General features: G+C 47.1%; 1 protein-coding gene across 1 annotated transcript in view; it reads left to right on the top strand.

Moving 5' to 3' along the window:
* The window catches only part of UVRAG (UV radiation resistance associated), a 727,264-nt gene extending 714,958 nt beyond the window's left edge, over positions 1–12,306 (top strand). The window contains exon 15 of the mRNA XM_069640056.1: positions 10,990–12,306. Within this exon, the coding sequence (XP_069496157.1) occupies positions 10,990–11,671 (682 nt within the window). The 3' untranslated portion in view covers positions 11,672–12,306. The remainder of the gene's footprint in view (positions 1–10,989) is intronic.
* Positions 12,307–12,715: the final 409 nt, after the last annotated feature.

Genomic DNA, 12,715 nt, shown 5'->3' with positions numbered 1-12,715 from the left:
GCAAAACGGGACAGACTTGAAAAAAGGTACAGGGTGCCTGACAGGGTCACCAAATGCCTCAGATCGAAGCCGTTTCCGGTCTCTGTGGTTTCAGCCGCCACCAGTCCTCCAAATCCATGCTTCCCCTTGACCAGGAGGGAAAAAAGCTGTACACGATGGACAAGCATATCATCAATAACGCTGCCTCAAAGGTGAAGGCCGCCAATGCCCTGGCCATCCTGGTCCGTTATGACAGGGAGTTGTGGTTCAAGCTGGGCCCTTCCTGGATTTCTTGCTTGGTGACAAGAAGACTGAGGCTTTAGCGACCATGCCATCACAGTGGTGTTGAATGTCGCAGACTCAGGTTTTTGCTCAATGGGAAACGAAGTGGCACTCAGACACCAAGACTGACTAAAGACCACAAATTTCAGACCAGATGTCCAGTCGAAGGTGGTGGATATGCCCTTCGATTGGGATAACCTCTTCGGCATGGTGGTGGACAAAAAGATGTAAGCTATAAAAATGGGCCCTGAAACAGCTAGATCGCTGGGGACTTTGCAATAGCGATGGTCTTAGTCCTTTTGATCCTCTAGAGGGAAGTTAGACAGATCCTCAAAGGGCTACGCATCCACATCACGCTGTCGACCGTCCTGCTCCACCTCCCAGGAGACATGCAGGGGCCGGTCGCAGGCGCTCAGCGTTGACGTCATCCATAAGCCAGGACGTAAAAGCCCAAGCAATCATGACCCAGCTCAGGACCTGGACCCCCACTTTCACACCACAGTGGGGAGCCGTCTGATGCACCTCGCCAACGAGTGGAAGAACATCACCACCGATGACTGGATGCTGGACATACTTAGTCAAGGGCACACCCTGGAATTCGAACACAGGTGCCCTCCCATCTCCCCTCTGGCAAGAAAGGAACTACACATGGCCCAGCGTCTAAAAGAGGTGCAGGCCATGTTAAGAAAAGGCAATAGAATCGTCCCGCTACGCCTCCGGGAGTTTGGAGTGTACTCCAGATACTTCTGGTCGGTAAGAAGTCAGAGGTGTGGTGTCCGATCCTATACTTGCGACACCTCAACAAGTACCTGAAGTTGAAAAAATTTAGGATGGTAACGTTGCTGGAAGGAGGGTATTTTCTAGCGATGTTGGACCTAGAGAATGCCTACTTCCATGTCCCCATACATCTGAAGAATCGGAAGTTCCTGTTTGTGGTTCTGGGACATCACTATCAGTTCAGGGCTCTTCCCTTTGGCCTGGAATCGGCTCCAAGGGTATTCACAAAGTGATTAGTTCTGGTGGCGGCTCACCTGTGCCTCAAGGGCACACACATCTATCAGTACCTGGATGACTGGCTCATCTGGTCCCCTCACTTGGGCCCTGGCGTTGCAACACACCAGGCAGACCATGCACCTTCTGCTGGGGCTCGGATTTTCCATCAACTATCCGAAGTCGCACATGGTGCCATCGCAGAGCGCTCTGTTTCTTGGCTCCTGCCTCAAAACGTTGGAATCTCTGGCATTTCCCACGGGGGACTAGAGTGGCACCTATTTTGGTGAAGGTGCATCGCCTGACTACGGCTCAATCCATGGCGGTGCGCGCCATCAAGTTGCTACTGGGCATGATGTCCTGCATTAAGCTGTTTCTGTTTTGCAGGCTATAGATGAGACTTCTGCAGGAGTTTATGGACACCAGGAGGCTCCAGATCATGGGCAGGTGGTCAGACAGGATTGCCCTCAACCAAGCCTTCAGGCAAGCCGTTCAGCGGTGGGGAGTACGCAAGCAACTTACGCTGGGTGCCCCTTTTCAGGCCCCCTGTTCCAGGCTACGGTCAATGTTCTGAAGCTGTGGACTGTGTTTTGGGCCCTCAAGTTTTTCCTACCCCTTCTGTGAGGATGGGTAGTGGGTTTCTTAGCAGACAGCACCACCACTATGCTTTACATCCGAAGCCAGGTGGGACTCGCTACTCTGCTGCTGGAGACGCAGGCCCTGTATCACTGGCCCATTCTTCAGGAAATGTTTCTCATCCCATTTCATCTGGTGGGCATCGAGAACACCATTGCGGACTCCCTCAGCAGGGAACTGCAGTCCTGCCACGAATGGGAGCACCAGCAGGCACAGATGTCACACCTCTTCAGCATGTGGGCCGACCCTGGATCGATTTCTTTGCAATGACAGCAAACTCAAAGTGCCAGGCATTCGCCAGCAGGTTTCCCCAGCTAGGGTGCCTAGGAGATGCTTTCTCGTTCACATGGGAGGGCTTCCTCCTGTACGCTTTGCCTCCAATCACTCTGCTGCTACGAGTGATCAACACGCTCAAACGCTGTCATAGCAAGATGAATGCTCCAAATTGGCCTTGCCAGATCTGGCACGCGAAACTGCTCCGCAAGGCAGCAGCTCCGGCCGTCCAGCTGCCTCTTCCTGACCTCCTGTCCAGAGAAGACGGAACGATACTTGGACCCCTTGCTCACTGTGTCTTGGAGAGGATCAGCTTCACCTCACTGATGAGGCCCGACTAGGCTAAAACACGTGTCTGAGGTTGCTGATGGAACTATTGTTCAGAGGAGATTTGCCTAGCATTTTGGTGCTAGTGCCCTTGTGGGTGGGACAAAGACTGATATGCAAATGAATATTTCTCCTCTGTGAAGGGTGCAGTGAGCTAAAATGTGGTTTTAGACCCTCGTGAGTGGAAGACATTCCATAGAACAGGGTATTTGACCCATGTTTGTTTTCAGTAGACCGACTCCCACACTCCTTTATTCCTCTGGAATGTAAGAACGTCCTGGCCAAGGCTAGGGCATCCTCGACCCGCTATTGTTACGACCACAAATGGAAGTGCTTTACGGTGTGGTGCAGGACTCAAAGGACTGCTCCTCCTACACGTCACAGCCCTGCAGCTCCTGCCGTAGCTGTTGTCTCTAGCCAAGCCTGAGTGGCCCACGCCTCCATCAAGGTGAATCTAGCAGCCATTTCCCGGTACATGTGGTCACCGGCAAGGCCCTCATTGTGGTCTCACAGGCTCGTCAAAGAAGTTCTGAAAGGGCCTGTCAGGACTTTTTCACCAGTGAAGGCTCCTGCCCCGGCTTGGGAGCTCAATGTCGTTCTCACTATGCTCATGGGGCCTTCTTTTTGAACCATTGCATCAGGCTCCTCTGAAGTTTCTCTTCATGGAAGACTGCTTTCCCAGTGGCCATCACCTCAGTCAGGCGGGTCGGGGATATACATGCTCTTTCCTTCAAGCGCTAATACTTGTCTTTTCATGCTGTGAGGGTGGTTCTATGGACCCAACCGCACTTTATGCCGAAGGCTCCTTCTGAATTCCATCTCAATAAACTCTTGGTGCTTCTAGTCTTCTTCCCAAATCCTCCTTCGCACGCTGAAAGGTCACTGCATACGCTGGAAGTTGCTCATTCCTTGAAGTTCTATGTGGCACGCACAAAGGATTTTTGGAAGACTTCTCCACTCTTTGTACATTTTTTGACTTGTGAATCACGGGAAGGCCTTGTTGAAGGCTTCCATATCCAGGTGGCTCTCCGGCTGTGTGGGCCCGCTGAAGAATAGGGTTTGCAGGCTGGATAGTCCAGCATCCGATTTTCTGTTATGGGGACTGTAAGTACCCCCAAGGTTAGTGCAGTCTGTGCTTGGGTCTGCACCGCTTTGTTCAGTACCTGGTTCTCTAGGGCTTTGGTTGTGGCCCGGCAAAGTTTGTGGTTGCTGCTGGGGAGTGTTGCACGTTCATTCTCACTGCTGCCTAGGTACATTTCCTTCCCCTCTGCTTTACATCTGCTTGCTCTCAGCTTTAGGGTGTCATATTGCAGTCTGCTGCCCCGCCATGAGGTTGCTGTTGCTTCGCAGGGGCCCATTCTCTAGCTTCTTCATGCAGTCAGCAAGTCGCGCTGGATGGACTTTCTGGCTACCCCGCCCTCACCAGATGTCATTCTTTCACGTGCGCTCCAAGCTTTAAACGATTGACCACCACCCATCTATGTGTTGAGCTTATCATCCAGGAGAAAGTACCGACTCGCGCCATCTACACTAGACTGCTGTGATCAAGGTTTATGCTGGATGTCCTTATTCAATCATTAAAAGGATATGGCCCTGGTGCAGCAACTGGGGATTCTCTTCCCTGCCTGGCCATTAACCACATAAAGGGTCTTTGGTCAGTTATGGAGGCCCAGAAATGCAGGCTTTCAGCTTGCAATGGCCCAAATGCCTGCAAAAGCTAGTTTTCCAGTGGTCGCCCAGTTGCACTCTTAGCCACCTGTGTATGTAGTTCTTGAACCCTTAAGAGTTTAGCTGTGCCTGGATGATACATGCCTGTCCATAATCAAGAATTTTTAGAACTTGGGCCCTGCACAAACCATCTTTTAGGTTCTGGAAAGCGGTTTGGCAGACAGAAGTCCAAGTGACTTTCTTTGGCATCTTTTTAGATGTCAAGTCATTAAAGGGAAGGGCAATGGTCCAATTCTCCTTGCAGAAAGATCTGCATTATCCAGTTAGGCCTGAGGATGGCTCTCGTCTGAGTAGCAGGAATGTTCCAATTCTGGGTCACTTGCGCTATCTTACATATTGAAGCTTTGATATTCAAGCGGCCATTCTTCATGGCGATACACTTGCTTCAGATGGGAACATGTCCTTCCCAGAAGTGACTAAAGACTGAAACATCCAGATCGGCAGTGCCAGAGTTCTATAGGCCACTGAGTTTATCATCCTCTGAAAGGTGTAAGGAGCATTTTTAACCAAACGTGCATAGCTGTGAACAGACAGTGGCTCACTGGAGTGGAAAATGTGGACCCTTTGTTTGCTTTGTCATTCAGGCTCATTTGCCAAAACCCAGCTGTGAGGTCAAAGGTACTATGGTTCTTTGCATCGCCTAACTTGTCAAAAACTTAATCTCTACAAGATGGGGTGTAGATCTGTTTTCGACGTAGATTTGAGCTCCCTCTCTCTGGTCCACTCAAAAGTGTACCTCAGATTTCCCATTGCTGGATGTTTTTGGAACTGGCCTCGCTAGCTAGTTTAACACTTCAAACTTTCTACTTGATGGTGTCCCTCACTTTGTCAGACATCCAGTGAATTCTGCTCTTCACCAGTTTACTGTCTCATGTGTATATATCATGGACACACCAGTCTGTGTGACCTGCAGTCAGTGAGAACAGACAGGCCCAGCAGACTCTGACAGTCTTGCAACTGCTGTTTTGTCCAGTCAAAGGAGCTTTGGACCTCCCTCTATAAACCCATCTGTGGCTTATGTGTGTACCAAGTCTGGGGGTTTACGTTTCCTCTTTAGACTTGCCACCAATCACCATAGCCAACCCAGGTCTTGCTTGCTGTAAAGTGGTTTCATCGGTTGACATAAGACGCTATGCTTCTGCCTAGGAAGCCTTGTATCAAAAAGATGGTGTACTTCACTCTAGAAACACATTGAGTCCAGTCCCTTTATCTTGAAGTGCTTTTGTTTTGACAGGCTACATAATCCAGCCCATCTGTCCTGAGTATATTCTGTCAATGGCCTTCTGGTCATGTCAGTGTTTCATCAACTCTTGGCTGGCTGTGAGATTTTTGATGTGCTGTTCCATGTACTGTGCCATTCTGGATCTTAATGAAGTATATAAACCAGTTCAAAGGGGCTGAACTCTGTGTTCTGTGGCACCTCTCTGCAGGTGAACCGCAGGTATGGCGGGAGAATATCCCACATTCTTCTCTGGTGTTCTTCCTAATTACCCAGCATGATTTTCAGGGTCCTGATTAATCTCTCAACAAGCCCATTGGTTTGGGGATGGAAGGCTTTAGAGAACTTTTAAGTTCCTTCATACTCTTTGCATATCCCCTTCATATATGAAGGTGGAGCCCCTCTCAAAAATTACCTTTTGAGGGTGCCCCACAATAGAGGATATACATATCCAAGCCTTTGCTGCCACAGGGGCTTCAATATTCCTCAAGGAGACTGCTTCAGGATACCGGGCGCTGTGGTCTGGCACAACCAAGATGTACTGAGTCCCTTACGCTGTTTGGGCATCCAAAGGACTAACAATGCCCATCCCTAATCTCTCAAAAGATCCCATCCATTGGTGGTGGAATTAAGAGGGTGTTGATCTTGCTGTCAGACTTACTGAAACTTACCAAGTATGAAGGGAGAACACAAATTCCTTCATTTAATGACTACCTGAGGCCATTAAAAATGTGCAGACACAACTGGTCAGCTGTCTTCGCCATTACTATAGGACCTACTAAATGAATGTTGAGAGCCAAGCCAAGTAGGAACCTCCTCTGGTATGGAGAAACCACCAATCTCTGGCTGGCCTTTACCTCTGAATCCTTGGGCTCGCTGTACAGAAGCCAAGTCTCCCTGTACACCTTGAACAACACAGAATTCTTGCCTCGATTCTGTTACTCTGCCTGTTTCTTCAGACCTGCTAGAGTGGGGCAGTCCTCCTGCACCTGTCAAGTCAGCCTGACTTGCCCCCCCCCCCCTCTTAGGACAACTCACTCAGTTCTGGTAGGCCCCCCGAGGCCTAAAGCACCTGGTCTTTCATCTCTGGTTCCTTTTCAATGCCAGTAGGCAAACCTAGGATGAGTGAATCCTGTTCCACTGCAGTAGGCACATCAATGGCCGCATACCTCCCTACCAGAGGAGCCGGCACGTCAGTAGGCTTGGGATACGGACTAGGTGCTACCAGGGCCTCTGGTCTCTTGCATTCTACAGAAAGAACAACCTCGGCCCCATGGCCTCCAGCACATATTTTCTAGCTTCTTTCTTAACCCTTGGATCAAGTCACTGCCACAATTGTTTTGATCAAGAGGGTAATTCCCCAACAATCTACTGAAATGGCATAATTTTCTGCTTCGCAGCATTTGGAGGTTTCCCCCTTCAGAAAAACTCCACCATTGACAGTGGGCATTGGTGGGGCTATTAAATCATCTGACATTGCAATCTGGGCCTTTGACATACTTCACATTTTGCACCGATCTTTGCCTTGCAGCAGTGGGACTTGCTGCTATCATGCACCAATGGAGCTTTTTGCCCATTAATATAGACATGCTCAAAAAAGGCCAAAGTGTTTTCAGGAGTTGGGACTTCGTCTGCAGATCTGGTACCTTTCCCACTGAGTCCCGAGGGAACATTCGGCCACTCCCTGACCTTGTGGAACTTCATCTTCTAAGATGCCCACGCTGATGTGGCCTGTTGGGTCTACCCTTATAGGCTGGATCTCCCTTCCTATGGGTCATATATCCTTACAGAAAAAAATTATTTGGTTGTTGAGGGTGTAGGTACCACAGTGTTGGCAGTACCAGCACCCTTCTTTTCTATGGACGCTGACAAAGAATGTGGCTGGGATTTCTGAACATTTCCTCCCTCAGCTTCTTATGTCTCATGGCTTCCTGCATTTGTCTGGTACCAGACTGTGAATGCATTCTTTGCAGTGGCTGTTATTGTCCCAGTACTTAAATTCCATGAAGGACATTCTCAAGGTGTCAGTCGATGACCAGCGACCTGTCTTGGTTAGCCAGCAAGGGAGCACATGATGACGGGGAACCCTTTTGGCATCCGATAACCCCAAGCCCAGGTGGTCACGGATGCGTCGTGGTAGGGTTGGGGCGCCCACTACAGAGATCTGAAGGAGAGTGGCCTCTGGTCATGAATGGAATGCCGGTGGCATATCAACAGGCTGGAGTTGTGCCCTATCTGGTTGGCCCTGATGGCTTTTGCTCCCTCCATCTAGGGGACGCATGTCCTCATTCTGACGGACAACAGTGTCTCAGTGCTCTAGCTCAGCAAGCAGGGGGGTGTTCGGTCTTTGCCCCTATGCAGGGAGGTGTTTCAAGTATTTTTCTGGTTGCTGGAGAACCAGATCTCTGCTTCAGCTGTCCATCTAGGAGGAAAGGAGAATGCGCGGATGCTCTGAGCAGGCTCAGCATGGTCTCACATAAGCCAGGAAGTGTGCCAGGAAGTTCTCGAGGAGATTTTCGTTCAGTGTGGTACCCCTACAGTAGATCTGTTTGCCATGAAATCCAATGCGAAGGACAAACAGTTTTCCTCAATGGAATTCCCAGCAAAGTGTGCACTGGGGGATGCGTTCCTGGTGAAATGGGTCACCGACCTCCACTACGCGTTCCCTCTGATACCGGTCATCCTGTGGGTTCTCAGGAGGTTGAGATTTCAAGCCATCTTGGTCGCCCTGGATTGCGCGATGTGAACATGGTGCTCGAAACTCCTGGACTTGACTCTCTGCCCACCTCTCCAGTTGCCCTGACAACCAGACCTCCTTTCCAAGTCGGAAGGTCAGGTGCTCCATCCAAACCCAGAGTCTCTCAACCTACATTAGTGGCTCTTTAGAGGGTGAGGTATAATGACTGGGACCTCTCAGAAGAGGTACTTGAGGAGCTACTGGCATGGTGTAGGGAATGCACAATCTATCATATCGCTTGTCCCTGTACTACCACTTAATCCGTTTCTGGTTCCAGACTCGAACTTAAACTTGGTTTCGTCTTTCTTTGGTGGCTCTGTTTGAGCCCATGCATTCATGTCTGATCAGTCTGTTTACACTGAAAACTGCTTTTCTGGTGGCTATTGCTTCAGCAAGACATGTAAGTGAGCTGAAGGCTCTGTCTTGCAAGACACCTTTCCTGCAATTATTAAAGGAAAATGCTTTGCTCAAGGTGCACCCTAAATTTCGGCCTAAATTGGTTTCTGAATTCCATTTGTCCCATAGCATTGATTTTCTGGTGTTTTATCCTTCTACGGATGAGGAGAGGCTGCACAGGCTGTATTCTAAGAGGGCGCTCCGATTTTATATGGCTTGGACAGCGGAATTCAGGCACGATGCCCAACTCTTTGTGGCTTGCTCTCTGTCCAGGAAGGGTCTGCCTTTGTCCAAGCATAAAATCTCTCGGATAACTCTCTGCATCGCAGTGTTGTCAGAGAGCAGGTGAAGATCTGCCCCCAGGCATCAGGCTACATTCCACCATGGATGTGGCAGCATCCGCATTGCAGAGAGGTGTGCCAGTAAAAGAAATATGTCGAGCAGTGACGTGCTCTCCGCTCCACACGTTCACCAAGCATTGCTGCTTGGATGTGGCATGTAGTTTGGATGATCAATTCGGCAGAGCAATGTTGCAGTGCGTCCTAAGGGCATTCATCCACCTCCACACTCTACTGCTTTGGGAGTCTATCTAATGACACATGTGCAGGAGAATTCAATTCATTGAAGGAGAAATTATTTTCTAGTAATGTTCTTTCTATGGATTCTTCTCCTGCAGATTCCTCATCCGGCCCTGCTATGAAAGTGATCTGCTGTCTATATTTGGTTGTCCTCTTCTAAGGGGGCGAGACTGTGGTGATTAAGAGTTAGGCAGAGTATGATGCCTCATTGTATTAGTACCATCAGCCAGTGGCTTCCAATATGGTTCTATTCCTCACAAAAAAAGAAAATAATCCGTTTTAAAGCTTTCCTATGGATTTTACCTCCTTGGCTTCTGGGTTCTGGGGCGGGGGGCAGTTTGAGAAGGTGGGGACTGAGGTATGGTGGTGTACTGGCGTAATATACATGCAGCCAACATCACGTCCGGAGCAGACGAGTGGCACGATCGAGTCAAGAGGGGTAGACCGTCTATGTCGAGTCGTGCTAAGGCTCACTGTCGGAAAAAAGGTTCTGAGCAGCTGATGAACTATCTTCGGGAGAAGAATCCATGGACAAAACATTACTGGTAAGTCATTCCTCCTTCCAAGTAGTCTGCTTAGTATGAATGGCTTAATTGTAGCTGAAAATGTGCTTCTGGTATAATAAGTATGTCTTAACCAAGTTTACCATCAGCCATTTCATTTGTATCTTTCTTGCATTGTAGTGCTGTTAAAATACCAGCATGGGCAAAGGCAACAGTTGTGGCATGTGCATAGGTATTGGATAGGCATTTGCCAGGCACTGCTACCATTTGACCAGGTATTCACACCATTTTCCAGGTGTTGGGATCGTATGGTCGGGAAGTACCCACCCCGTCTTACCTTAATGACAGTGCCTGGAAAATGCCTATCACATGCCTACACAAACGCCAAAACTGGTGGCTTTGCCAGTGCTTGTTGTGCTATAAGGTAACGCAGAAATGTGTTGTGTATACTTCGTCTTCACCGCTCTCCATCGTTGCCCATGAACATGCAGAAGGGACTCCGGAAGTTTGCTTTGCCGTTTCCTTGGTGCCATCTTTTTTGTATATATTTGAATTATGTTCAAAATGAGAAACGGCCTTTGCGCTCTACGCATGCAATTTCATATATTTATTTTAAAGTAACGTTAGTACCCTTGGACCTCATTAAAATCCCTTGCTTTTCACAATACACTTAAATTGCTCCATGGGACATTGCCGCTTTGAAAGCAAAAAGATTGGGTACCGTTGCTTAACTAAAATATTGTGCACACAGTAAACTGAGTACTCTTATTACAGAAATAACCTAACTAAACCATGCTCATTTAATCATGCTTGAATGGACTGAACAGTATTTTTCTTGCAAACATTGTATCCTCAAGTCATCATGTCAACTAACTCGGTGAATTAGTTTTACACATTCGTAGGTTTGTGATCTTGTCCACACTTATTGTTTTATGCAAGTTGAATGTATGGTTTAATTAAAGTACTATCAGAAGTGAAGATTAAGCAGTGCTTCTTTAAAGAGGGTACGTTCACTAAATCCAGTAAATGTAGTGTTGGCAGAGCATGTTCTCCCCTGAGAATACAGTGGCGCCTTGTACGATTCTGAATTGTAGACGCTGTATGTGGAAAGTCACTCAAACACCAATGCCTTGAAGTCAGTAACAGAGCATCACTTACAAAGCATTATATTTTTAAATGTCGATAGTAATTGAATGTGTTGGCACTGGCAAGCTGCCCATTAACAAACTAGCATCCCGTTTGTAAAATATCTGTCCTACTTTCCCTCTGGTTGGATGGTGAATAAATAATAATTCTTTGCCACAAACTATTTGGGAAATAATGCATCTATTTGTTTTCTAGCGACCGGCATCATACTTCCAGTGCAATACCAGTTCCGAGAAGACCTACATTTACAGATCTTGACCTTGGCTTTTCCAGTGGCATGTCAACACCAGATAAAGGACCCCGCAAGCGAGCCAATTCTGAAAGTGAACGACTGCAATACAAAACCCCGCCACCTAGCTATAACTCTGCAATAGCGCAGCCAGTAGCCATTTTGGTATCTTCAAGAGAGTCTGATAAAAGGTCTCTGTCACCAGCCTCTTCCTTCGATGCCTCACTGGACTTTTCTAAAGAAAGCAGAAGAGTGAAAGATTTGTGTGGCAGTTTCAATGGTGAAAACTTGGCTTTAAGTAGTGACCAGGACAACCAAGAACAGTTTCCTCAATTTTCCAATGTAATCAATGGAACTTGTCTACCTAGTGAATGCAGTGGCATCACAAGAAGTGACCAGGCTTGTGATTTTCATCATCCAATGAGTACAGATCTTTGCTGTGCTGTGGAGCAAGCAGAGGAGATCACAGGCCTGGACGCAACGGGGGACCAGCTAGAAGAATTCAACTGCATCCCAGTTGACCATGCTGTAGCAGTTGAATGCGATGACCAAGTCTTGGGAGAGTTTGAGGAGTGCTCCCGGAGGATCTATGCTCTGAATGAAAACATGTCTAGCTTCCGCAGGCCACGCAAAAGCTCTGACAAGTAAGCTAGCATCAATTAACAGTGGGTATTGCCAACAAGGAAGAACTGATTGGAAAGAAGACATTTGTTCTAATTCTTTGAATTAATTATGGAATTGTATCTAAATTATGATCAAGGATATTCTTATGTTATGAAATTTGACTCCTGTATTATGACATTAAGTACACAATTTAGTTAATACTGTTAAGATATTCCACCATTTTCATATTTTCTTTATCCGGTATTTTAATTATCAGCGGAACAGTATCATATGTTTTCATTTCACATAAGCAAGTGTAATATCATGATTGTTTCTTTTTGTTTGGAATATCTGATTGGTTTTTATTTTGGCTTCACATGAAAGACAATAGTTTACAAAATCGATTTGCCACAAGAACTAGGCCTTTGTGAACATTTCTTACAATGTATTATTTATTACAAATGAAACTGTTAAAAGTACACAATTTCCTGGGTATTTTACTACTGAACAACTTGATTCTTACCATAATTCCTTTTTACGTCACTGTGTAAGAAGTATAATGGCTTTTTCCCCCCTCAATCATACTGTATTACTTGGCTTTAGTTTGTAAAACCAGATTTTCAGCTTCTAAGTATTAAACCCGTGCATGGGGTTTCCACTCCTTTCACAGATTAAATCAGTCCATGTTCTCTTTTCTCCTACTTGATGCCTAGCCTCTAATCACGGCACAGTTGGCTAGCGGCATGGGCCATCACGAGTATGTTACATAGCAGTCACAATTCAGCCCATTCGCCTTGCTTTTTAGATGCAGACTTCTTAGCCTATTGCTATGGTAAGTGATACAGTGGGCCACGGTGCTCTCTACCCTTCTTGCTATAAGAATTTATAGGGGGATGTCTCTGCCTCACCTCAGGAAAGCATAAATAGTAACGCCCTGTCATTTCACACATATTTAACCAGTTACAATCGAAGATATGCAATTTGTTAAATCAGCACTTTATAAAAACAATAGTATTATGGTTGACATGTTTATTAAATGATAGTCTTATATGTAAGCGATTTTTTTGGGCCTCAGTATCATACTTACAA

This window comes from Ambystoma mexicanum, chromosome 7q (assembly GCF_040938575.1).
Source record: "Ambystoma mexicanum isolate Mex_15411 chromosome 7q, UKY_AmexF1_1, whole genome shotgun sequence".
In the NCBI taxonomy this organism is placed as follows: Eukaryota; Metazoa; Chordata; class Amphibia; order Caudata; family Ambystomatidae; genus Ambystoma; species Ambystoma mexicanum.
This window is presented reverse-complemented; position numbering and strand designations above follow the sequence as displayed.